Below are 27,861 nucleotides of genomic sequence, written 5' to 3' on the forward strand. Positions count from 1 at the left end.
AATTATTAGTTAAATCTTTCTTCAATCCACTAATTTTATCCTTCGATTTATTTCATAAGATGCCACTGTCAGGAACACGTATAACGTAACGCTGAAGTATGCTAATAGAGAGAAATGTAGGAGAAATCCTGCAGTCGTTCGTGCAGTATAGTTCTTCTACCTCATAGCCTGAGCTTCATTACGCGCACGCCACAGCGGAAGGGTTAAATCCGTGACTCTAGCTCTATGTAAATTCGGTTGGAAGGAGGTGAGGAAGGAGTCAAAGTCTGATCTATTGCAGTATGAATTTCGTAATTTACATATCCCGGTTTCATGGACCGTGAAGTCAAATTTAGAAGTTCATAATCCGAATAAACAATAGGGAGAGCGTGTGTCAGAAAGCTAATAAGATTAAATTATTCCACGAGAACGGAAAACAATGCACAAACGAAACTGCTTTCAACCATAAAATTTAATAAAATATCAAATTAAAAATTTAAAAACTTTCCAAAATGTTATTGGTGATTGGTCTACAAGTACACGTCATTGTTAATTTTCCATGTTCTCAGAACGTAGCTAAGTATCTGTACGAAATAAAATAAATTCCAGGGAAACGCAGGCGCCATGACAATTGCCAAAAATTGCCCGTACAGACGTATCGCAATTAAAATAGATGGAACAATTTAGTCGGGAATAAGGTCGATCTAATTAATGGCCATAACTTTTTTTAAAAGACCTTCTAGAAATATCGTGAATCATCTCGTACTTTCTATTCTGAAACACTTGTCAATGGCCGTCTGTGACAATAGAGAGAATCCTGCCGTTTGAACGAAACGATTATTAAATTACTCCAAAAATTGCAATTTATATAATGGGTACTAATAACATAATCATTTTTATTGTTTGTGACATTAATTAAATTTTGTTAAATATGTTATTTAAATTTATTACTTATTATTTATCGTTTATTTTAATAGATAATGATTCTGTGAGTACGCCATACATACCATTTGGAAAATTTATTAGTCCATTAAACGAATGAAAACGAATATTTAATTATGAAATATGCTCTACCGAAACTTTTATTACTTCGTCAAATTTTGTTCGATTCGAATTATACAGTAGAACATTTTAGAAATTCCAGTCTTTTGGAAAACATCGATCTTTTGAAGGTATTTTAGCAGTATTCCCTCTTAAAACATTTTAAAAATGAATTTTATACAAGATGAAACGAACCGTGTCTGAACCTTACGGAAGAATCTCCTTCGATCGACGCGCACGCGGTCCACGCAAGTAACGGGTTGTTATTAGCAGACCTCGAGAGGCGCAGTCAGTTGCCCGGAGACTCGCGTACGCGACGGATCTCTTCGGATGAATGTTTCAATCGTGGTTCAAACACGTGACATGAAGCACGAAAACCAATCGTTTTAACTGTAGTACACGTGTCCTGAACATCGGTGTGCATTTCAATCTAATCGTCGCAATGGTGAGCATTTCCTTTTTCGTACCGTTTTAAAAATAAAATCGTATACTATTTCGTTCTATATTTGAATACTAAGAAAGGGGAATCGTGGAGTTTACTTTTAGGAAAAATTCAAAGCTTCCCAAATATTATAATTCTATAAAATAGATTGAGAGTATCATGTCTGTGTAGATAAATTCGTTATTTATTGACCTAATGTAGCAAGTTCATTACGCTATAATGGTACCTTAATTAATTATTGTGTACTCTGAAATTACATTTATGGTTTCGGTAATGATGCTGAACGGAAGATATGAGATATTAAGGAAAGCATTGAATTATTAATAATCTCCTAATATGATGAAATAAAATATTGCTATTTTATTACATTCATACATTCTAAAACAACACTTATACAAACAATTATATAATTAAATAACTGCCTGGTAGAAATAAAAATTTTGATAAAAATTGAGCGTAACACGTTTCAGTAAAATTTCGTCGACGAGATTTAAATCCCATAATACTGCATAAATATACCGTTTTCAATTAACAGAATGCTCGAATGTCTCTGTCAATTCAGATCTCTTATTTGGAGACTTTGCCTTTTCGAAACTAATTTTCCAATCAAAAATTAATCCGCCTATTTAAATAAATAATAATCCAAAACCGATAAATTCCATGAATATGTGGAGCAAGGTAAATATTCGCGGATAAATGCGTGCATATTTTGCAGAATATTGTTTTTAATTTGACGTAATGCGTTTTCAGAGTAAGTGATGACAATACGTCAGTCACACAGCTATTTAATAATTTTAATTTCCTGTGATACGTGACTGACAGTAATTTATAAAACAGCGTATAATTCTTTAAATGAAATAATGATTCAAATTTCACTGTTAACATTAAAGAGGATTTGTACATTAACTTTATTTCATTTAGTAAAGGGTTTTATTTTTGATCAGCATTAATATTGGCCAATGTTAATGAGTATGAAAATATGTTATCTAGAAATGATTAGTTTTGCCATGAAAGGTCACGAGCGCAGCAAGGATGCAGACTGACAATGACCCCTGAAATGACACCTCGTGTTCTAACATTTGTTGATACGCCGTACCAGCGATAAATATCGATCACTCGAACTTTCTGCGACACGCGTTTAGATTGAGAAATAAGAAATAACAAGTGGTAATAGGAAGGAACTAAAGCAGACACAATTTCAATAAAAAATGAGAAATTCTTAATTGAGTTCCTGCCTTAAAAGAAGTCGATATCTAATTAAAATTCTATAAAAATGTAGAAAGTTTAATAAACCGGTAAAATAGACTAAAATTTGACATTTAATGCATTTCCCCAGTGTTTTAAAAGGGAACCCTTTTCCTTCCATCCTTTGATTACGTTCATCAATCACTTTAGCGGAAAACCATCTTCTTATAATTTTTCCTGAATCTCTTCTCAGAAAGTTATGTATAATAAGATAAGATATCTCCTTCAATTTACATATGTTTGCATCTTATGTTTTAAAAATGTCCAATGTCCATTGATAAGAAATACTACTCTTCGCTATTGAAAATACTATTGAATTTATTTTACTGGCGTATTCCGCGAATCTATTTCGTTGCGTGCACTAACTTGAAAATACACAGAGTTAACGCTAACGTTGACCGGTTTTCAATCTGCCCGAGGTAAATGAGAATCGAAGCTTTTAAAATGAAACAAAAGCCAACGTACCTGGCTGTCTAAATAGATTTCCATTCAAACGCTCGCGAAGATATTTCTAGAAAAATTGCTACTATTCTGGGGAGGGGGCTTAAAGCCTTTCACACCCACAACTTATTGACATTCGAATGATGTATTGACATTCCTTGCAATCTGTCGCTGGTACTTTCCCTCGGTTCGACGCAATTTTCGAGAGCCTCTTTCCTTCCTATTCTCTTCTCTATTTTTTATTCCACTTCATCCGTCCGCCGACATCCTTTCTTCGTTCACTGTCACATAATGGAAGTTATTAATTTCTTACGACCTCACTTACACGAACAAACAAAATGTACAATAAGTTGTTGTCTCTTCTAAAGAAAATATTATATCTTATACTTTATAGGATAACCTGACGTTACATTTTTATAATTAAACGTACAGTTTAAGATTATTAATTTGATATTAATATATTAATAATCATAGCCAATATTTCCAAGTGTAAAAATCCTATATGAATGCAGATCTGGTTTTAAAATTACTATACATTATTACATTACCTTATACACGTCCATGGACTATACGAACATATTTTGTGGGTTTTAGTCCACGCAATATCACCTAATCCGCGTCCAATGAACATTCCAAGTCACCCAAATATTCCATTATCAAGCAATTTCGCTCAACTTGCCTGATCGAACATTAGTGTGACCGAATAATAAGCTGCCCAATCATAAATCCTTCGTGCTTGAATATATAGGGGTCTAAGAAGCTGCTCACAGGGCAAAGGTAGTCGACTCGAATTGGCATTGTGCCATTTTCGTTGCATCCGACCTCAAAGCACCGACGGGAATTCAAACAATACCTCACTATAACTCACGACCATGATTTTCCTCTGCAACGTGTCATTATCACCGAGTTTGTTGTTCCCAAATTCTATCGGCGTTCCATTTAGATCCCATTCTCGCGAGCTATTGTTTGCCTTTCAGCTAAACGCATTGCCTTCGTATCGCATTTGACGCGATGAGAGGTATATCATCCACTTGTTTATAACGAGAGGAATAAATTTATTAAAACGAATCAGTGAATCCTTAGTGGACTCGAGCAATTTATCATGCTATTTGTTGTGTCATTTTCATTACAATATTAATCATTCAAAAAATCGTTCTACTTTGATCAGTTGTAGCTTTTTAAAGACCCAACATACGACAATCAGTTCCTCGAGAATATTCTTACATCGAAGAGTAGACTGAGAAACTGAAGTCTTTCTTTTTAAAGTTCGACAATACATAGCGATTGGAAGTTGTTTCCAAATATAATGCACAATTTTGTTCAAGGTTTGTGCACATCGAAACACATAGGAAAGCTTTTCTACGTTTCGTCGTTCTCTGTAAATCGAGTGTAAGCCTAAAATTGTACCTGTCGCGATGTATCTCTTCGGTTCGATCGACCAGTTGGACGATCCTGTTGCAAATAGGCGCATACCAAGGTAGAAAGAGAAAGTGCATACGATGAAACGTATCGTTATGCTGCACGACGCCGCGATGCAACTTGCCAAGATGACTCACTAAGTAGTTCACGTGTACGTATAGGCGGACCAAGTAGTACGAACACACGTTTGGTCGCACGTGTTGGCAAACGCCGTGGTTCCCGGCATTCACGTGCTTTACACTCGAATATTCGCAATTCTAATTTAACAGTGGCGACATCCGACAAAGTGACATTTCGTGTTACGAGCTCGCCGGTTATCCTCCGAATATTTGTTATTGCACAATGCATCGTGGTTACGCAATGGCGACGAACAATGTATAAAACACAAACCTCTGTCGTCTGACACGGGACTAACGAATACACGAACGTCGAACGATCGATAGTTATTGTCAGCGTGTTAGGTATTTGGTAAATTATTCTTGAAATAATTTGAATTGATATCGATCCGAAATTTTATCATAAATTATTATTCAACGGAGTAGGTAATTTTAATAACGAACAGCAAACAATTTTGTACGTAAAAATTACATTCTATTTACAATTATAGATTAAAATGATCGATAATGTTTTTTAATTTATTTATATTGAATAAGCCTGTGATAAGGATTGAAAAAAATTATGTATCGTTTATTCGTCGAGCGCAGAAAGTGCATAGAAAATTTTTGTCGCGAGCGTTGGAACATTTTCGCGGCTCGATGTATTTACGTGGCTCGTTCAATCGACCGATAACGCGATTTTCTCTTGCATAATGCCAGGGGCTTATCGTATCACTGACGTTTGCCTTGATGAAGATCTTGGCCGTGGCGATCGTGCCGAATCCGTTTAATATGGCCGAGGAAGAATCAATGTCGTAACAATGTTCCACAAATTGTAAAAGCCGATGAGTCACGCGAAATGTTTCGCGAAACTAGAATAATTTTGAATATTCTTGACGCAGCTTTCGCTAGAATAGTTTCGCGACCATCGCCTCGAAATCCTTTGATAAAATTCAGATTACGTTACGTCGAGGCACGGCTTATTGTTAGTAAATATGCACTTGGAAATTTCAAACAGAAAGCTCGAGAATTTTTTCAGACACAAATTATATATTCTGGTGAGAATGAGAAGTTATAAAGCGAAATACAGCATCGTACGCGGGGTCGTTTGCAGGAGAAGTTTGTATCTTCGTCTCCCCAGTGTAACTATCGAAGTAAAGGAACGGAATTCCCTCTATTCTCATAAAATGAAAGCTCACCGTCTGCTACCATCTGTCGCGAGTGTTCATGGATAAATTGGGTCAATCGGTTTCCGATCCTAATCCCGCCAGTGACGCGTCATTCTTATTTATCGTTCCAGTTCTGAACAATTTCTAACAAAACGTGCATCTGAAAGTTAATTAAAACGAGAGAGATTCTCATATTTCACAATCTTCATTCGAACGTAATCTTCAACTTTCGCGTTTGTTACGAACGTTCGCTAAAACGAGAAAAATTAGTTACAATACAGAAGAGTCCACAAAATATGGTAGATATTTGGGAAATCGAGGTTTACCGAATGATTAAAAGTGCTCGTTAATCCTCAGACGATGCATCCATACACACAAATGTCATGTAAATGTTTTCCTCAGATATTTTGGTAGCTTTCTTCATTCGAGTTTTTTATATTTTGCCCCATCACGCTGAGAAAAAATGTATGAACCAGTATGGACACCATGAGTACAAAAATTCATTGAAAGTCTAAAATTCATTGAAAAATCTGATAATTCACCAAACGTATGTACTAAATATTTATCAGTAGAACTTACAAATCAAGCTACTAATAAATAGGAAAATTAAATTGGTTTGTTGAACTATTCTATTAGAGAAATGTGACAATAGCTTTTAACACCGCACTCTGCAACACAAACTGATATTCAGGGATCGAAGAAATTATTTTGTTTAAAGTTTCGTCAATTTGTCATTATTCCAACACGCGAAATATAATTTAAACGGATAAAATTACTCCGTAAATTAACAAATAATGCAACACTGTACCTGCGTTGTTAGGGATATTACCACTAAAATGTATATGATCGTTCGTAATAATGTTTTTACGAACGATCTATTGTACGCGCATCCATAATTGCACAAACGACTCTATTCACTATCAGGATGATTCACTGGACGTATCGTTCCCTCGCGTGAAAATAATGTCGTGCCAATCATGCTACCGCAGAGAGCTTTCTTACTTATTAAATTATTCCTTAGACATTTGAAAAACATCTATAGACGCAGCTACTTCGAGAACGACAAACAGCTGTGCATCAGTTATATATTATACGACTATGTTATTCCACGTCACTTTCTAGCGTTTTTCTCGGATAAATGCTGCTTAGGTACTTTGTTCATATTGCTTCCATTAACTTAATTCCCCTCTTTGCTAAGTAGAATTTATCGTATTTCGAATCGAAGATGCGAGTGCAGTGCAGAAAGTGATGTCTATCCGAATACAGCAGATAGGAAAGGGTTGTCACTGTGTCATGAATGCAAACTGGAGCGATTATACTTGTACTTGCACAGCCTTATGTGAAACGCAGCCCGCAAGTTTCTTCTTTTTCACTTGACTGTCGCGTATGTCGCGTCGAATCGTGAGATCTCTTGAAACACGACAGTGAAATATTGTGGTTCAAAAAGGAAAACAACACGAATGGATCATTAGATCCATCTCAGTTTAGTTTGATATAGTATTGTATGAGAACGAAGAGCATCGTTGTAGGAAGTTTGATCAATTCTTCGAATGGGAAATACTCGTTTAATGACAACCTTGCACTTCCTTTTTACAGGGGCTAAAATGCTTAAGGGCCGTCCGCAGTTTTTTGTTGCTGATGGCGGCGATAACGAGCGCAAGTGCATCAAAATGCACCAGACTTATAGACGGGACGACAATGCCACGTTCCAACGCTGATGGGAAGTACCATCTCTTTGTCACGCTGTTCAACCGAACGGAAATGGTATACTCGTACATGCCCAACACCAGATACACTGGTAAGTATCATTCGATTCCTTCTCTAATGTTTTCCAATTCAAAATCGACGTATCTTTTTTTATTCTTCCTTCTTTAGACTTAATCCTATTATTTATTACATTTAATAGGGCACATAATTTTAATTAAATTCAATTTTTCTAAAATAAGATTATAAATAAGAATATATCATATAAATTTATCGTTTTTCTTATCAAAAATTGCTTCAACTCGAAGTTTGTAAAAAATGGTTAAATGCATGTATCGATAACCTTCAAAAGGATACTCCAAAAAATTGAATCACGCTTGATTTGACAGAACAGGACTAGACACCAACGTAATAAACTTTGTTCTGAAAAATTGGGGAAACTTTTAATTCTCTTCGCGTCTGCTTCGAATAGTTAGAGGAACTCGTACTCTAGCGTGCAAATTACTTGTTTATTCGAAGACTGCAATTAATAGTTTACGCAGCTCTATCTGTTTTCGATTATTAACTCTTCGAGGTACAAATTTTCTAAATAAGTAAAATAAATATTCTTATTCCAATTTATACTTTGGTTCTCCATAGTGATATTTTTGGAATGTCGTTTACGAATAGGTTAAATAATATTCATCCTATTGGCTACTTTTAGAGTTCGGTTAGTTAGAAAGGATGTTCGATGGTCGGTCGAGGAGTGTATATGTAGGAATCAAAGACACGTGGAGCACTTGCGAGAAAGACAAAGGTTGAGCGTGTCCCTCTGTTGGCGAGCGCGAGAGGTTTTCGACAGCTTGTTTTTCGAGTAAAATTGAAAAAAAGTAAATGGATTTTGCCAAAGGTTCACGGTAGAATGCCCCTTCGAGCCAGTCGAAGCGTGGAACGGCGACTATACGCGGCCACTAACGCATGCAAATTCGACGAGTCGGTGAATCAATGTGTTGCGTAATGCTGGCCGCGCGCCAGGCGCCAAACTCTGCGTGGATGCAGTTCAACGAATGCTCCGAGTGCAACGTCGAAGAACGCGATGAAATCACTGGTGGACAATAGACAGTTCCACGGAGAACAATGAATGACTAATCGCTTTTGAGGAGATCGCGCGCGAATATTCGAGGAGATTCGCCTGGAAACAACCGAGCATAGTGGTCCAACAATACGCCGTTTAATTGCTGAAAGACGTTACAGTATTGTCCGCTTATATGTCGCCGAGTTTGCTCGCTTATATGTCACTGGGGTATCCCCACAGCCAACCTCGACGTTGTCTACGACAGACCTAGGCGTTCTGAAAAGTTTGCAAAATAAATGATTTTAAAATTAATTAATTCATTTCGAAACAACACCAAAAATGAATCGGTTTCCAAGTCACTGTTATGGTTCGTGTTTGTTGTTGTTTGACGTTACTATTCGCGAAACATGGAAAGATGTTCGGTACCGAAACCGAAGTCGAAGCACATTTTGTTTTAAACCGCGTCTCATTTTGCATCAAGATGCCTCGATTTGAGGAAGAAACTTTTAATCTCCTTTTGTGGCGCGAAAGTAGTTGCAACGCGGTAAAAAGAGACAATAGAACGCGGACAGTAGAGAATGCGGTTTATGATCATCCCTCAAACCCAGCTCTAGCAAAAGGAGTAATGAATAGGTAAGGATGTGGCGCAAACAGAATTCAGCTTTCCCTCGCTGCAATTAAAAGCCTCCATTCTTCAAATTCCGTTCTTACTTCAGACGTGCTATTGAATTCGACAAAAAATAGTATAGCAAGAGGAATTCTTAGGCAAACATTATCATCCGAACGAAGAAAATTTTCTTTCGTTAAGATATCATAAGATTACGAGTATCTTTAATTCTTTTAAATTCGAATACTTTATCGTACTAACAAATGTTCCTTTAAATCGCGTTCTTGCGATAAAATATTTGTTTTCCCTCGTGAGAATCAATGAAGCGCGTGCAACGTTAAAGCGATTGAAAGAAAAACAAACATCGACCTGCTTGTTACATAATTGTTGCAGGAAAATCGAATAAAATCTCGTGGAGCAACCCGCGCTGTAAAAGCTTCACGAGTCAATTAAACTTTAGAAGCAGTTAATTGACAAGAAATGATCGTCCCTTTACAATTTATGGTTACTGAGAAATATCGCGGGCAATTACGTCTCCGTGATGCCATTTTTCTTTCTCTGGCTGATGGAAAGGTTCCTGCAACGTCGACTTAGACCGTATAACAGTCGTGTTTAATGAAACTTATTGTGAAAGGAAGATAATAAATTAAAAGAAACTAATTTCTCATGAACTTTATTGAATTATCGCGGGATAATTAATCGTGCGGCTTTTATAACAATTATAGCTGTTTCAAAACTGTGTGCACACGGTCAGTGGATCCATTTATTGGAAATAGATATCAATTTAATTATCAAAGTCATGTGAATTGTTTGTAATCGTTGGTTAATTAATAGCATTACATTCCAATTTATATAACAAACATCGTATAAAAATTCTTCCTCGATTTGTTATATCGCTGCTATTATTTATTAAATGTAAAACACCTCGAAGAAATCATTAATGAACTGTTAGATGCTCGAGTTAAATTAAATACCTGTTCAAATTTTTTTCATCGCGCGATCGAACCGTTGAGCTGTTTCCAACTTGAAAAAGAAACGAGTAAAGAACGAAAATGGAGTCCTTGTAGTGCACGCGGAAGGGAGGGGAACCGTGGTTGTAAAAAAAGTCGGTGAAAAACGGCAGAACAAAAAATCGAACGAAAATGGAAGGAATAAAGTCTGGTGAATAAAAAAAAAAAAAAAACAGGGGAGGCAAGAACTCGCATTATCCGGAATTCGATTAAACCTGCTCGTGCAGACAACAAATCTCCGTGATTTACGTTCGAAGGGCTTCTAAAGACGTAAACGGAGAGGCGATCAAGCAGCGTGACAACTAAATTCACGAGACACTGCACCGAGTGCAAGCTTTATTGGATCGATTTTCAACTTGGTAGATTCTGTAGATACTTTTTAACAAACGCCCGCCATTACTTTCTTTCTTTAATCCCGCGATGATAATATTCGAGCAGAGCTTTAGTTTTCTCGACTTTATAGACAGCGAAGTGTTACGCGATGGCAATATATATTTTACTTGACGTTGTTTGTAGACGACAAAATATTTTGGAAAAATTGAGACGTCAGATAGGGATTTATTCTTTCCAAAAAAAAATTTATTCGATACCAAAGATGTCGTCATATCGAACTTTTTTCTAGGTAGATATGCACGAAGGTCGCTAGTGTTTTTCTAGTGACGCCCCATGTTTTTTTGTTTATCGACTGATAGCAGTTCTTAAGACAAGGTCAATTAAGGTCATGGAAAAGCGATTACGTAATAAAGTTACTTCGTTTAGACGTTATGTTTGAAAAGATTACATCAGTAGTTAATTGAAACTTGTAATAACAAAATATAACGATATGAAAGAATATCAACTGTTAAAAAATCCTAAAATAACTATTATCTTTTCCAAATCTTTTCTAAGCGAAATACAAGTTCGTGTTTTCATAATATTCTAGATCAATGGTTTACCTCGACTCGAGCTTAAATATAAGAGCATTATAGCAATATACATTAATCTTCCAAGTTTAGAGGGAACACCATAATGGCGCCACGAGTAATTAAACAGCATCGTCTTAAATAAGATCTTTTTTTCGATGCGCAGTTAAAAATTCGACGAGGCTGAGTTTCTTTCCTTTCGTTTCTATTTACTGGCGTGGGAAACACGATACCCAGACGAAGGTTTTAGTTAACTCTGTTTCCCCCCCCATTTTTTTTTTGCGGTTAATTCTTCTAATTCAGGGTTATGGGAATGATCGTGGGAGGTCATGCGTCACTATTTACTGACGCAACTCTGACTTTCAATGGGTGTTATGCTTGAACACGCGCGCGTCCAGATTTATTTTACATCAAATGAACAATTCGTGGCCTTTGCAATTTTTCTTTAAAATTGATAAAATTGGAGAAAGAAGAAGGTGACCTTGAAATGACCTTCAAAACACCGAGGCATTAAGAAACTAATAGTGTGACTTTAAAGCCATGGAACACGAGATATTTCGTTGAATATTTTTACACGCAGAGAACAAAAATATTATGTATGTATTACGTGGATTCAGTCTGAATAAACGAAACGTACAAAAAGAAGTCACTTAAACCAGATTTCGATTTCCGCGTGAAAAATATTTACCATGGGCGTTAAGTAGAAGCTGAATATTCAAGGTAGACGCAGTTTGCGAAGACCCATAATACTGGAAGCCATAAATGCTCTAAACACCTGCGTGTTACGACCCTGGTTATAGACACGCGAGTCGAAGTAAAACCGACTGGAAAGGCTGGAACGTTTCTTTCATCCACAGAACGTCTGAAAGGTCGTTAAATTCCCACGTGTTACCAATTTTTCGATCTCTCAAAACTAAATACTTTCCTCGATATTTCATATTTTTCAGGACCTCGATTCAATTTTCATTTCACGATCTGTTTTTCGGTTTTTCAATTTATCGTTATACTTAATTTTGTGTTCTTTCGATCTCCGAATTTTTCATTGTTCCACGTTTCGAATTTATATTTGCGTTATGAGGCTCACAGAGCCGCACTGCAGACAAATAACGCGGATCTGAATATAATGGCTTTTAAACGCCATCGAAAAAATCGTGCTCGCCTCCAATATTTCACCGGTTTCAGCGTACATCGTGTTTAATCCAAGTTATAAATAGCGAGCGACAGAGCGATCTTCCATATTTCTATTTTAGACACACGAATATTCCTTCGATAGATGGGGATTATACAAGCACGAGCTGCTGTCTAGATTATATAAAAAAATCCCATAAATCGTGAAAAAGTTTATTAAAATAATTGGTAGATCTTTAAATCTTTAGATCTCCGTAAATCTTTCTCTGTGTATCTTTAGAAAATTTTTAATGTTCTTTTGGTAATTTCTGCTACGATAAATAGACAAAATATTTATCTACATAATTAACTAAACATTACAGTTATTAAGGAATACTAAAACTTCTATATATGTAATATAGTAAAAGTTTATATACTAGAAAGTTTACTTTCCCACACGAGATTCTAAATGTTTATTTTCCATGGTTATATGTAAATTTGCGTTAACAAAATATACTGCAACACGTATGAATAAAACAAGCGATCGATTATACGTTACAACGTTATTGAATGCATGATAAAATAATTGTCAATGGAATAAATAATCGCTGAATCTGATCGCTGAAAATATAACCATTTTAATTCAAACGTTAGCAAAATGGAACAATTCTTTTGAATAATTTATGATACGGGGATAAAGAAACGTTGTATACTGTTTAGCATTTGAAAAGGGTCGTATAAATCATAACCCTTCGATCTTTTTATTATGTATATGCGGAGCGGGAAAAATTTAAATCCAGCTCTGATGGTCTTTATGAGTCTTATAAAATAAAATATATTAGGTACAAAATGGAGTAGAGTGGAAATTCTCGTTTTAGTAACCGCGCAAGCAGACAGTACTGGAGTAATACCACGGAGGTTCACAAGGTTTCTAATATCCAGCGGACCAGAAAATGAAGATGACGCAGTAAATGGCGGCGTTTTCGATCTCCAAGACGAGTCGTTGACAAGGTTCTCCGAAGTTTGTCCAAACGCCGTGGTGGAGACCTCAAAGGTACCAAAAGAGGAAATTTCCGTAGCTTGGACCAGCCCTTCCGAAGGTAGCGGATGCATATTTATCAGGTAAAAGGATATTTTAATAACAAACGTGAAAAATAATAAATAGCTCGTAAATTACAAATCGTACAACGAATTTATAAGAAAAATCGACAGGGGGTAGGTGTCTAAATTTTTCGGCGAAAAAAAAAACTCAAATCGTTCTAGAAAAATTATTTTCAGTTGCGGGGGTCAATTACAATCATTTTTGGTGAATAGACATACCCCCGAAATCCTAACCATTTTCGAGAAAAAAATTCATTACCGAAAATTTCATGTCTGACCATAGCGTTGATATGTTTCACTGAAATTTCATGCGTATCTTTAAAACATCATAACTTCTGAACGGATTGGACGATTTTAATGTTTAAAAAAGCAAATTACGCGTATTTTAGTGGAGAATATGTAGAAATCGCAAAAATATTCGAAAAGTTGATCCTTGACCCCGCAAAATGAGGAAAACCCCATAAAAATGGTCCAATTTTCAAACAGCCATAATTCCTACAATTGTGAATATATTTCAATGAAACTTTTTTCTGAAGTAGAGCTCATGGGTACCTACAAAAAAGTATTAAACAATATTTCCCTACAGCATCAAACAAAATTATTAAAAATCAAAAACGATTTTTCATGAAAAATCGACGGGGGGTAGGTGTAGAAATTTTTCGGCGGAATTAAAAAATTTCAAATCGGTCTGAAAATATTATTTTTGGATGCAGGGGTCAAGTACAATCATTTTTCAATCAAGGTGGCTTAAAGTTTTTGAACATTGATGGGCTAATAAACTCTCGCAGACGCGGGATCAATAACGTGTGCCCTTTTGCTTTTTCTTGGAGCACAGGGCAACGATATTGGAAACGCCGGATACATGGTACATGGATGATTCGAACTTAGTTCTGAAAATATGTCAAGACTCGAAAGCTGAGGCGGACGATCAGGGACCAGTGTTGGAAACTTGCTGTACCTGTGACGAGGCGAAGTACGAAGTTACTTTCGAGGGACTTTGGTCCAGGAATACCCACCCCAAGGCGCGTAAGAGTTTGTCAAATAAAATCGACAGACGGAAAGGCATTGAACTTTGCTATCGATTTCGTCTATTGAGCAACAGTGTACCTAATATATCGAATGTGTCAGTTTTTTTTTTTTATTTTTGCTGCTCGAATTATTTCAACCCTTCACATTAAGTCCTTTAAGACATTTTCTAAATTGAAATGCTATTTAATAAAGAATTTTCAGATTAAAATATGAGTTTTTCTAGACATTGGAAATTTTATTTAAAAAAATTTTTCAAACAGGACTTTCCTAGCAAAGGATGGCTGATTCGATTCTCAGACGTGATTGGAGCTTCTCACACGGTAGATTACAGATTTTGGAAATACAACGGCATGGCCAGTGCTGGTTTGCGACAAGTAGCTGAGCTTGGATCAACCAGAAGATTGGAATCGGAATTAAAAGACCAAGTAATTGTTCTTTCTAAATCTATCTGTATTAATTAACAATATATCACAACCTCCTATAATATCGTACTATAAACGATATATAACGTTATGTAACGCAATAAATAATAATAATGAAAACAATACGTGTTTATTGCACCAGGATACAAGTGATGAAAATATGAATTCAATAATCTGTAACAAAGTGATCTTGAAATTGACTTGAAACTTTCACGAATGGGAACAACTAAATTAATATCGATGGTTGATGTTTAGATATTCTTTTCATTTTAGAGCGAGCATATCAGAACGATCATCAAAGCCAGAGGAATAAGTTACCCTAACGTTACTGGCAAAACTTTTGCAGTATTTCGCGTTGACCGGAAGCACCATCTCATGTCTTTGGTATCTATGCTTGGTAAGACTATTTTTGTCACTTATGCTCCTAACTAAACTTGCTATAATTTACAATAAAAATTTAGAAGAAATTTCAACCATTGGTACCGTGAGATATTTTTACACCCCAACGACTACTTTAATTTATTCGTAAATTATATTGTGATCTATTATTTTTTTGTGACCACGTGCATATAATAAGGAAATCTCTGTTTTTTAAAATACTAGTTGAAGGTAATCGACTGATAAAACTTTTGGGATGTGAAAAATCATTTTATAGATCCTTCGCCGGACTGGATAGTCGGTGTCTCGGGTTTAGAATTGTGTCAGGATGATTGTACTTGGATAGAGCACAAGGAACTCAATCTCTATCCTTACGATGCGGGCACCGACGACGGAATCACGTATTTAGTGAGTATAAATTTATTTCGATGTAAAAATGTCCTCTGAAATATTCTAATTGGAGTTCGCGAATAGAATACGTGGTTGGAAAATTATTTTTTGGGGGAAAATGGTAGAAAAACTACGAAAAAAAGCGTATGCAACGAGCAAACAAAATATGGCGGCGACGGTTAGCGATAAATGTGTTTCCCGTTTGAGAAATAAAAATGGCTCGAACTATTGGGATATCCTTCGACGCGCGGAGAACAAAATGAACGTTGACTGTCGGCTGCAGAGAATCGCATAATAAATTTGACGGGAGGCTTCCACCCTAACAATTGACAATAGGTCGCGTGAAAATCGCTGACGACGTCGAAGGCTTCTCCTTCCGGTTCTGAAAAGCGCACCATTTCACAGCCAGTTTCTCCTCGACAGATACGGACGAAATGTTGAAACGCTGGCGGCATTGTAACAGAACTTTCAGGACATTAGTTTAGAACGTATAAAAACACCATGCTTTTAATAATAAAAATTTCTAACCGAACATTTTTAAATTCCTCAATTGTCAACTTTTCTTTTTGAAAATATGATTGATTCTCCCTTTCCTTAGAATCAAATAATTTAAAATAAATCTCGAGTTATTAATATTTACAGACTTCCAATAATTAAAAATAAAGAAAATTACAAAGAGAAAAAGGGTTTTAAATAGCCCCGAATGTAAAATTAAAAGTGTTTAGCCACGAAATAACGAGGTAATCTAGTTACTAAATATTTGGGATATCAAAATAACAATCCCCGGGTGTTCATAGTCGCCAGATTCGCCAAGGGACGAACAAGAGCCTATCAGACGCATAACTTCGACGTATCCAAACGATTCAAGGTCTCCCTTTTACGATCCTTTCGGTTTGGGCATGAAGCCCCTGGCCAAACTATACTTAAACCGACAGAGGCTCTACGAGAAGACTTGCGTCGGCACCCCAAAGGATGCTGTTGACACAGGTGTTACTTCTCCCCCGGAAACTAATCGCAAACATAGCAAGTATTGCTTCTTTATTGTTTTATTTTACCTTCTAGACGTGATCATGGGGACCAAAATTAAGGAAAGAGTCTCTTGTAAAAAAAAATATTTATTAGAAATTCCGAATTTTATGAAAGGTTCCAAACTATTTTTCTTTGAATTCGCAACGTGGAAAACGACGTCGACAAATTCCGCAATGTTATTTTAAAATCACCGTGTACACATAAAGCGTATTCGTTTGGGAATATCACTTCCTCTTTGGGGTCTCCATGTCACGGGTTGTTTGCTTAATCGCTGTAAGAGATGTTCAAGCTGACTTCGATCGAAGGAAACTGAGGTAAACAAAGCACGAAAATAGTATCGCTTTCTCATGCGATTGTTTGTTTATCGAAATTGGATACTGACGAGTCGTGAGCGATTCTTGCCCACGTTTAATGAAATCTGGTTTCACACAAAACGATAAGAATCAATTAATGGTACTTGTCGTTCAATTTATATAATTGAGACAATTAAAAATATTGTGGCAAAATTAAATGAAATTGCTCACTGCTCGAACTATTCATTTTTAAATTTATTTTTTATTCTTTCGAACGCTTACTTTAAAATGTAATTAGATAATAATTAGACTCTGTAGCATGGTAGATTATTTAATATTAATTCAGAAATTATCATGTCACAAAACATCACTCAGAATTTTCATTCTATTTGTTCACATTATTATTTCAATATTAATAACTACTCATAAATAGTGTAACAAAACTAACATACTATTATTATTATTATTTATATTTGTATTATTATTATTGAACGTTTTTATTACGCACATATTAAGGTAAATACACATATACATACATATATAAATGTCACAAAGGTCAAGTATACAAATGGGCAAGAAACAAGGTACAGCCAAAAATGATGTTACTGAAACCAAACCTCAACTACTTGTTCTTAAACTAAAATAGAAAGTAAGAAAAAACATCGAAGTCCCTCCAATGGTGAAAACCATATACAAAATGGGTAACTAGAAATTATAGATAAGAGGGTAGAAATAATACTAGCAAATGATAAGTAAATTAGATTAAATTAAGTAGAAGCATGCCAAGATGGCGAATAAACTTTCATTTTCTTTTACATCCAGTATAAAGTCTAGACGTCCTAGCCTCGCGTCATAAACAATTTATAAAGTCAATTAAATTCAATGCTATAAGTCATTAATATCCTTTCCGAAGTTGTTCTGGGTTGTTTAATCAAAACTAATCGTTAAACAAAATAATTAAAAAATGGTACACCTTGATGGACAAAAAATTAAATCAAGATTACAACCTGTGCGAATTTATAAATTGTTCCAAGTGGAGGTGATTACACAGGGGGTGCAGAGCAACACCAATTGTCTCGCTACGAGGGGCACAAAATTTATGCTTGACAAATAATATAATTTCTGACATACGCAGAAGCCTGTCAGACGACGTCATGGGGTTCTTGGGGTGCTTGTTCCGTGACTTGTGGTCGTGGAAACCAGCTCAGACAAAGAAAGTTCAAAGACGAAGTCGCTGCGACGCTGTACAAATGCAACGCCAACGTGACCGACAGGGCAACGTGTTATGGCTCAAGTCCTCATTGGTGATTATTATGATTCTTTTTTATATTAACGTAATATCTTCATGAGAGTATGATCAATGGATTGGCGAGGTTTTCCCGATGAAAATGAGTATAAACACGACTTTATTCGGACTATTTTTAATTATATGTATTGCATGGAGAAAGAAAGATCGGTCCTTCGTTAAAGGACATGTAATATCATCGGTAAGTAGAATGTATCGTCTGGAGATTGTTGTACACGCTTCGTTTCTTATTCCCGGTTATTAACTCTAGCCAGGTATAATTTTTCTTTGTCCGTACAATAGTTAAAATTCTACAAACAATAAACATAGTCCGAATGTGACCGTGTTTGGACTCATTTTCATCGGGAAAACCTCGCCAATCCATTGCTAATATTCTCATAAAGGTATCGTCGTATTGTAGTAGCAAAGCAGGACCCTTGAAAGCTCTCCTGGACACCGACATGTGCGCCCTGGAAAAGTGGAGCGACTGGAGTTCCTGCACGACAACCTGTGGCCCGGGTCAAAAGACGAGATCGACGAATTTCCGCGAGAAGAAGCATCGCAAACAGTGCAGAGCCATTCCTGACGGACCAGAACTTCAGCAGACAATCGACTGTGATAATCCTCCGTGTTTAGACGACGATGGGGATGAGGTAAGAGAACCGTCTACTTAGGAGGACGACAATGATAGGAATCAGGACAATGGCGACGGGGAAGATTACGAGGGAGAGGAACCGGCGATGGAGGTAACCGAGGAATGGATGCAGGTACAGAACCTCTCGGAGTTTACGACAACTTCTTGCTAATTGTCACGTAACAACGGCTTACGCGTTGCAACACACGTGCATCTTTATGGCAATAACACCTTGGCTGACGTCATCAGACGAATCGTGCAACTAGGCTAGAATGATGTTCAAATCTAATGAGAATTTTACATTTAACCCTTCGCTGGATTAAATATTTTCAGCTTTGTGCTCAAAAATCACAAAATGATTTTTCAAAATTATAAGTCTCTAAAAAGTAAAATGACGGGAATCATTTATATCAGGGGTGAGGGATTCGACGGCCCTTCTGCTTCACTTTATTTCTTTGTTATTGTTTCGACAAATGCATTGATAAAAAAGTTGAGCTATAATTATTACATGGGAATTGATGTAACAAGTGAATTTCCACTATTTCTTGTCGTTTATCGTTTTATTTGTTCTAACAGTGCTTCCGTTCGATGTGTTAATATATAAGAATCGTATAATAATACCATTAAAAACATTTTAAATCTGTAAACGAATCAACGAAAAAGGGTGAAGAATTATTATTAAGTTGCAAATTGTTTTGCTATTGATGGAAAGTAACAAATTCAACGAACTCGTTCACGAAGCGATCAACAAATTTTTTTTTTTCTAAATAACTCGTATGATAGTCGAACCATCACTAACGAATCTTGAATCGTTCGAAATGTAACTATAAATCATACCTGCACCATTTCTCGCAGATCCATCCATGGCACTGGCATCCTCACGTAAGTCGAGCGATTTACTCATGAAAAACTGAAACGATGATCCACTAATTTGAGGTACGAGTGAGCCAGAAGCAACGAACAAGAATTCTTTTTTGCATCATAAAAAATTTACAAGTACTTCAGTAGTGCCAGATATTCATATCTCCTACTATTGGTCGAAGTATATTTTTATCTTGTTGAACATATCTATTTTTCGTTAAGAGACTTTTTTCTTTAAAAAAAAAAAAAATACAAGAATCAAAAACATCAACGTACAGAATAATTTTGTTAATTTTTTTTCTGCTCGTTCGGTGTAATATTTTCACGTTATTTGCCATCTCACAATTTCATTTAATAACTTCATTTCCTGACTTTATATTATCTTGTTTTGCAATTAAATTTCCGATAAGTACGACCTACTAATGTTCATTAAACAGAGTGTTCGGCCACCCCTAGAAAAAATTTTAATGGGGGATTCTAGAGGCCAAAATAAGACGAAAATCAAGAATATCAATTTGCTGATGAAGTCTTCGTTAAACAGTTATTAACATTTAAAGTTCCGACCGTACTGAATTTTTTTCTCGAAAATGCGCAAGATTTCGGGGGTATGTCTATTCACCAAAAATGATTGTAATTGACCCCCGCAACTGAAAATAATTTTTTCAGAATTAATTAAAAATTTTTTTCGTCGAAAAATTTAAGCACCTACCCCCTGTCGATTTTTCTTAAAAATTCTTTTTTTATGTTTAGTAATTTTGTTTGACGCCCTACAGAAAAGTTGTCTAATACTTTTTTGTAGGTACCCATGAGCTCTACTTCAGAAAAAAGTTTCATTGAAATATATTCACAATTGTAGGAATTATGGCTGTTTGAAAATTGGACCATTTTTATGGGGTTTTTTTCATTTTGCGGGGTCAAGGATCAACTTTTCGAATATTTTTGCGATTTCTACATATTCTCCACTAAAATACGCGTAATTTGCTTTTTTAAACATTAAAATCGTCCAATCCGTTCAGAAGTTATGATGTTTTAAAGATACGCATGAAATTTCAGTGAAACATATCAACGCTATGGTCAGACATGAAATTTTCGGTAAGGAATTTTTTTCTCGAAAATGCGTAGGATTTCGGGGATATGTGTAATGACCAAAAATGATTGTAATTGACCCTCACAACTAGAAATAATTTTTTCAGAACGATTTGAAATTTTTTAATTTCGCCGAAAAATTTGACCACCTAGTTGAATTTTTTTCTCGAAACTGTATAGGATTTCGGGGGTATGTGTAATGACCAAAAATGATTGTAATTGACCCCTGCAACCAAAAATAATTTTTCCAGAACGTTTTGAAATTTTTTAATTTAATTGTTAATAACTTTTTAACGAAGCCTCCATCAACATATTGGTATTCTTGATTTTCGTCTTATTTTGGCCTCTAGAATCCTCTATTAAAATTTTTCCCAGGGGTGGCCGAACACCCTGTATATAGCACCATTTAATTTGTTCACCTTTAAATATTGTTCCAAAGCATCTTGCACTAAAATTTAGTATTTGTCGTGAAAGCTTCATTTTAAATATTTTTGGTAACGTTTTTTAGTATGCAATACTACTAATTAATGAAACTTGTTTATTAACACAAAGCAAATAATAAAATTTTATCTCAAAGTACCGAACGTGCCAAGTGCAAGTGCAAAAGGTTAATTAATCGAAAGGATTCTCGACGTCTGTTCAGAAATATCACCTTTTCGTAAATCCGTTTCCTCGTTAGAAGTGTCCCGAGGATCGCTACACACCATGGACCTGGTGGTCGCCCTGCAGCTCCAGTTGTGGCCCTGGTGTACAAATGAGATCCAGACTCGTCGATCGAAATTGGAGCAGTCTCGGTGACACCGACGATGACTTGGCTCTGGAGGAATGCAAGGTCCAACAGGCTGCCTGCGTAGCCAATATTCCAACCTGTGATTTTTCAAAAGACGAAGCAGAACGTAAGTCGAAAGACAGAAATGTTTCAAGTGCATACGTACAGTGGTAGAAGATTAAATTTAATTTAAATAACTTTTTTTTCATATGTACATTATCTTTAATATATTAGATGTAATCAAACGCATTGTTTTGCAATTCTCTATCTTTTTAATTTCATCCAACTGGAGGAGAATTTAACTTGGAGGATTGTTACTTCTCTGCAAGATGAAGAAGATCGAATGACAACGAAGATTTATTGTAATTTCCAGAAATATGCAGCGAACCGATGGAAAAAGGGCAATGCAATCGCAACATTTTACGCGCGTACTTCCACAAAGAGACGGGCCGTTGTCGTTTATTTAGCTACTCCGGCTGCAATGGGAATCGAAATAACTTTCCGACCGAGCAGGACTGCAAAAATGTTTGCGGCAGCTTTCAAAGTAAGTTACGCGCGATCCCGTCGAAGAATATAATTCTTTAACAAGAAGAACATTGCAAATAGAAAATGAGTTCGCAGGCGAGGAACTTTAATATGTAAGGTTGTACTCTAAAATGTTTTTAAATGTTTCGCTAAACATATTTTAAACGATATAAAACTGCCGTAGCGCCGTTCAAGTCTTCCTTTTTAACAGAATCTTCCCCCTTACTCTGTGCACGCTTCCTCGTGAAACGAAGGGGAGTCAAGGTCAAACTTGTCGACAATGGTGAAAAACTATAAGGTGTCTCTCAGCAGCGTTCTCAGCTATCACATACCCACGCAGGAGCAACGCAGCACGAAGACGAAACGAGCTCACCACGGTGACGCTAATTCTCAGTAGGGACGAAATCAATTGGCCGTTCAAGGTCGCGGAAGAGCTACCCCCCCACCAATCAACATGGTTTTTTTACCATTCGCTAGACGTGACCTCGATCGACCAATCGAACTCGATCTGACTGTAGCAAAAGTTTTATTTCACGACGATCAATCGAAATTAAAAATTTCGATTCGAACTTTTTTAAACACCATTTGAAAACATAACTACAACGTTCATACCTATCATTCCATCTTCGTGATAGTGTTAACCTTGATTGGTGAAATCTCCTCTGCTCTGTTTTCAAAGGAACCGCTGGTACCAATTCTATCATTTGAAGAAACGAGAATCACCGTATATTTCTATCGTAACCGATGTTCGTTAGAAATCCCAATCATTGAAAAGCTTTCGACGCTTTCAAAACTTTCACATTCGTTGGGGCTATTACGATCTTTTAAGATTTCTACTCGAAGACTGTAAGAGAACAAGCTGAACATTCATTAGCCTTAGAGAATTACTCTTCATAATACACCCGTTGACGTATTAAAATGAGGATAGGTTTTAAAATAGCATTTCAGGCTGCACTCTATCTCTTTCGCACTTACATAAATATATACACATGTATTTATTTCGTATGCGTAATAAAAATGTTCAACAATAATAATAATAATAATAATAATAATAATAATAATAATAATAATAGTAATAATAATGGATCTTCCTGAAAGAGTCTCATTAATATTATTTCTTACAGAAAAATTAGAATTCAAGGGAATGAAATCCGACAGCCAAGTGATAGAATCACCTGAAAATGTGGAAGATGTCGACTGTCAGACGACAGAATGGAGTAATTGGTCCAAATGTATAGGTTGCCGTGGGTATACAGTCAGTACGAAGGAAATTACGGTAACTATCGTTTTATTGTCGGGTTAAGAATAAAAACGAACGGAATAAAACGAAAAGCAATAAAATTATTGTGCCATTTAGGTACCACCGAGTGGTAACGGTAAAAATTGTCCGAAAAAACTTCACCGTAAAAGGAAATGCCACAAGATACCACCATGCTGTAAGTACTATAATCGTTAAAGTAATCGATAACATTGATAAGATGATTACAGCTAAAATTTATAGCTTTGCAAAGCGATGGGCCAAGACGGCGTACGCACCGCGACCGAAATACGGAAATGAACGAGAACGAAAGTAAGTTTCGATCGTTTAACGGCTGTTAATAAAAACGTAATATTCAACAAATTTTTATCATGAAAGAAAGAATAACTATTACATCAGGATTAATCAAAGCTGCATTCAAATAACTGAAAATCTAAAGAGGGGTCGCGTTCTCACAAGCGCTCGACCGACCCCCCAGTTGCTATATATACACTCCTCGACTCGTCTTACTGACGAGTCCGCCTAGTAGGCTCGAACGAAACGCACCCCCTCTTTCCTTTTCTGTCCTCTTACAAATTTCCCGAGATTCTAACCGCAGCAAAGCAGCGCCCACATATATTTATATAAAATTATAGATCAAACAAACAAATCTTCATTATTAATATAATAACTTGATGATCTCATATAATATTTACATTCAATAATTCATGTACATATTAACTATAAATTAATAATTGATGATCAGAGACTGAATACCGGTATATTTTGAAGTATCGGTATCTTACCAGTATTTGTTTTCCGTATTATTGCAACGTAACCACTATTCGGTACATCAATATCGTATAATCATCTTTGTAATTAGTCTCAGTTGACTGCAAAATGACACAATGGTCCACTTGGTCGCGCTGTACAGCAACGTGTGGCGACGCATCGCAGTGCAGAACAAGAACGCTCAAAGTTCAACCCCGTGGTCCTCGAGGCAAACTGTGTCCTGCTTTGGTAGAGTATAGGAAATGTCACACAATCGAATGTCTATAATAATATTTATCCAAAGTTTTTACATATCCATTTTTTTTTTATTTCGCTCGTACCTTGAGAATATTTGAATCTTGAATTTTACGTCGAACGTGCTATGTATCATTAGATCAAGCGTGACGAATATTTAACATGAAATAGAACTTTATACATATATCGATACACGATAAAATTGTTGTAAAACATTACAGTTTTTAGACCTCTTATAGAAACATATTTTTTAAAATTCTTGCAGACACCATGAATATAATACGACAATCAAATCATTAAATTTAATGTAATGTATTAGAATACAGTTTTCTAAAACGCTTGATGGATTGATACATATCATTTTCAAATTGAGAATTTTATTTAATCTTTTCCATGATTTATTAATAAAACGTTCAACACAAATACGTTTTATCAACTTATTGTGATGTAATGATATTATCGTTTAATCAAAAACTGAATTAAAAAAACAATTTACTCTCTCTTTATCCATAGAATAAAGTTTACAGAGAATATTTATAATGAAATTTTAGACCAACTAGTCTAATATAACGCACAGAGAAATCGTGCCACGTTTCACGTAACTTTCCTTCGTTTTAAATATTTTAATTATGTAACATTTAAAAAAGATAATATTTGCAAGGAAACATCCCTCTGTACAAGTCCAGTCTGAGCAAAATCTCATTAACCAGTCAGGCTTGTAAGAAGAAACCTATCCTTATTAGATATGTTATTTTATTTATGGCCTTATTAGAAAATTGATATTTAATTTTGATATATTGATAATTTTTTCGGTCAAAAGAAACTGTATTCCGATTAATTGCAAAAGAAGGTCAATGAATATAAAAAATATAATTTATCACAGTATAATCATATTAGATATTTAATATTTAAATAATTAGATATAAATAAAATTAACAAAATTCCATGGAAGAAACAAATATACCAGAAAAGAATATGTTATGTAAAAAGGTACATATTAAATATTTGGAAGTGCAGTTTCTCAAATGTTTTATCGACCAATATAGCCCACTTATAATAGTAATTCATATTTATCTGTACAAGTATTATAAAATATATAATTATGGCATTTATAATATAAGATTTAAGGAAATATAGATCTCAATTTAAGACCAAATATTTCGATACGATCTATTAAAATTATACATTGTTAAGATTTAAATAAAATCAATTAGGCAAGTTAAACAAGTATTGGAAAAATATTTGTTAACAATGATCATTAATTGTTCTTATGTATAGGTAACATATCGATAAATAATAAGATGCTTATTTATTATTAAGTAAAAAATATTATCACAGTATTCTATTTACTCTTACTTGACAATAATGATAATGATAAATAAAATGAAGTTCAAAACTCTGTTCCTTTTCCCCATGTGGATACAGTGTTAATAATAAATTTTATTACAATAGAACATTTTGTTTCATAAGTAAGAAGTAGTTTTGAATCTCATTTTAGTACTTGTAAGATATAAAATCTTGTATAATAATACAGAGAAATACTGTTCATTTTATCATTTCATATTCTCAATTAGACTGTTGAAAATTATATGTATATTCTTTTAGTTTTCAACAAAATATAATATACATATAATGAATCCTCCATAAATAAAATGTAAATTGTTCTAGGTTTCCATAATATTGATATTCACATTATATAACACATATCTACATAATATTTATTATAATATATTATTGTATAATTTTATAACAAGTTGTATTATTATTTGCAAAACTTAAGTTTGTTTCAATTTAATGTTATTGGAATCATCACTATTTTTCTTTGAATTATCAATTTCATTACTCAATAAAGGAACATATAGAAGGATAGCAGTTTTTGCTTTAAGTTTCTCTTCTAATAAGATTCCCTTTATTTTTCGCTTTATTTTATGCAATGGTTTTTCCTAAAAGTTATTATAATTACATTTATTGAAATAAAATGAGTCATTTATTTAACATCTACACATTCACTTATACAGCATATTCCTAAAATGGTTGATTAAATTTTATTCACAAGTGAAGTATAGCCTCATACAGTAGCAACATATTCGTAATCAAGTTTACCATATTGAATAGGTTAAATAATAAATAACATGAAAATAGTGAAATTCTTTAACTAAAGCTTTCACAATAATAAAATTCATATTTTTCGTGAATTTAAAACGTATTTGTCTTTAATAATTCAAACAATAAAAGGAAAATGCTACAGAATAACGTTGTAAAATGTGCAATGATTTTCTTACCTCTCCATCTCCTTTGAGATCAAGTATTAATTTAACTTTATGTTTTTTGTTTAATAATTTATTAATGTTATTTAGTTTTATGTCTAAGTCGTGATAGTTAATTTTAGATTTTATAAAAAATATCTTCTCTCCCTTAGACATAGTCTTTTCTTTAATAGGTTTCTCATCTTTTGAACTAGTATAATCTATATTGCTATGAAGTTTGTAAACTTCTCGATTGGATTTATAATCATAGTTCAATTTGTCTAGTATCAGATTCCGTCGTTTAGCAAGCTTTTCAGCATCCGTTAATTCAGTAATGATAGTACTTTCGTCAGGTAATACAAGCATAATTTTGGGAATTCTTACAGTCTTTGGTTTTTTCTTCTTATCTTCATCGGTGGTTATTGAACTTATTCTATTATCCAACCTAACGTTTGCTTGGTTCCAAATGAAATTGTAACAGACATTTTGACCGATTTCACTACTCTTTTCCAGTGAAAGTAAATTATTGGTACGATGTAAAAATTTAATCATTTTTAAACTTTGTAACATCGTAGAATTTCACTTAAGAAATAATAATAAATTACATATAGGGTTATCGTTCACTGCAAATCACGGTCATTCACTTAGGTACGACTTAAAATTTGGCACGAAAACTGATAAAGTTTTGCACCAACTGCCTAAACAAAGATTCTTCTCAATCAGTAAAGGCATTCATATTTCTGTATTTAGTAAATTGTATTTAAAAGCTACCAATTTAATTCGATTAATTCGTAAATATCGTAAACAATTCGTTCACATAAAAAAACTAACGCCACATTTATTTAGATCAAGAGACATGGGCTACAAGATGCATTTCAAGAAAGTACATTTTCAGGAAAAGCTAAAAACTGTTAATGAATTTATGAATAAATTATTTACTAAACTCATAATATCAGAAAAAAGAATAATGAATGTTCTAAATTTCAGTAATAATTCAATTCTTTTAGGTGGTAATGTGTCCTTTATATAATTTAATTTATTAAAATAAATTTTAGGCCACATTTAGATCTAGAGACATGTTTTTTGTGTGGTGACTAGAGATTATTACTAGTATTTGGCGCCAAATTTCTTTCGTACAGCAATTTGTAAAAATAAGCTTTGAACTACGTTTATTAAATAGATAGGCGAATATAATCTCAAGTTAATGTATATTAGGCTTAACGCGATGTGAAACAATGTTCATGTACAAAGAAAAAACAGAAATTACGAATACGTGTTACAGTGTCGACAAGCAGAAGTTGACGGTGTGTTCTAAAAACTATTGTTGGGCAATTT

The 27,861-nt window shown here is 34.7% G+C and overlaps 2 protein-coding genes across 4 annotated transcripts; one reads left to right on the top strand and one right to left on the bottom strand.

Moving 5' to 3' along the window:
- The first annotated feature begins 1,322 nt into the window (after positions 1–1,322).
- On the top strand, positions 1,323–24,324 carry LOC143344059 (spondin-1). Of its 3 annotated transcripts, XM_076769653.1 has the most exons (17): positions 1,323–1,465; positions 7,428–7,629; positions 13,094–13,337; positions 14,152–14,338; positions 14,606–14,770; positions 15,041–15,164; positions 15,423–15,553; positions 16,333–16,558; positions 17,993–18,161; positions 18,564–18,795; positions 21,403–21,619; positions 21,866–22,036; positions 22,272–22,394; positions 23,142–23,293; positions 23,375–23,453; positions 23,519–23,587; positions 24,138–24,324. In XM_076769653.1, the coding sequence occupies exons 1-17, from the start codon at positions 1,463–1,465 to the stop codon at positions 24,311–24,313; spliced, it is 2,670 nt and encodes an 889-aa protein (XP_076625768.1). In that variant the 5' UTR covers positions 1,323–1,462; the 3' UTR covers positions 24,314–24,324. The 3 variants fall into 3 exon arrangements, 2 of the variants coding, with proteins under 2 accessions (XP_076625768.1, XP_076625769.1); XM_076769654.1 differs by lacking the exon at positions 22,272–22,394; XR_013080054.1 differs by lacking the exons at positions 23,375–23,453; positions 23,519–23,587; positions 24,138–24,324 and having other exon boundaries at positions 22,229–22,394; positions 23,142–23,283.
- On the bottom strand, positions 24,285–27,393 carry LOC143344063 (translation initiation factor IF-3). The gene is made up of 2 exons (XM_076769657.1): positions 26,563–27,393; positions 24,285–26,223 (listed from the first exon to the last, which is right to left on the bottom strand). Exons 1-2 carry the CDS (start codon positions 27,094–27,096, stop codon positions 26,056–26,058), a joined length of 702 nt encoding a protein of 233 aa, XP_076625772.1. The 5' UTR covers positions 27,097–27,393; the 3' UTR covers positions 24,285–26,055.
- Between the last annotated feature and the right edge of the window lie 468 nt (positions 27,394–27,861).

This window comes from Colletes latitarsis, chromosome 7, assembly GCF_051014445.1.
Source record: "Colletes latitarsis isolate SP2378_abdomen chromosome 7, iyColLati1, whole genome shotgun sequence".
NCBI classification, from domain to species: domain Eukaryota; kingdom Metazoa; phylum Arthropoda; class Insecta; order Hymenoptera; family Colletidae; genus Colletes; species Colletes latitarsis.

Coding starts and splice junctions, on each gene's coding strand:
- LOC143344059 (XM_076769653.1), top strand. Junction 18,162..18,563: donor TATGGCTCAAGTCCTCATTG/GTGATTATTATG, acceptor GTCGTATTGTAG/TAGCAAAGCAGGACCCTTGA. Junction 18,796..21,402: donor TAGACGACGATGGGGATGAG/GTAAGAGAACCG, acceptor TTTCCTCGTTAG/AAGTGTCCCGAGGATCGCTA.
- LOC143344063 (XM_076769657.1), bottom strand. CDS start 27,096: ATGTTACAAAGTTTAAAAATGATTAAATTTTTACATCGTACCAATAAT. Junction 26,224..26,562: donor ATCTCAAAGGAGATGGAGAG/GTAAGAAAATCA, acceptor AATAACTTTTAG/GAAAAACCATTGCATAAAAT.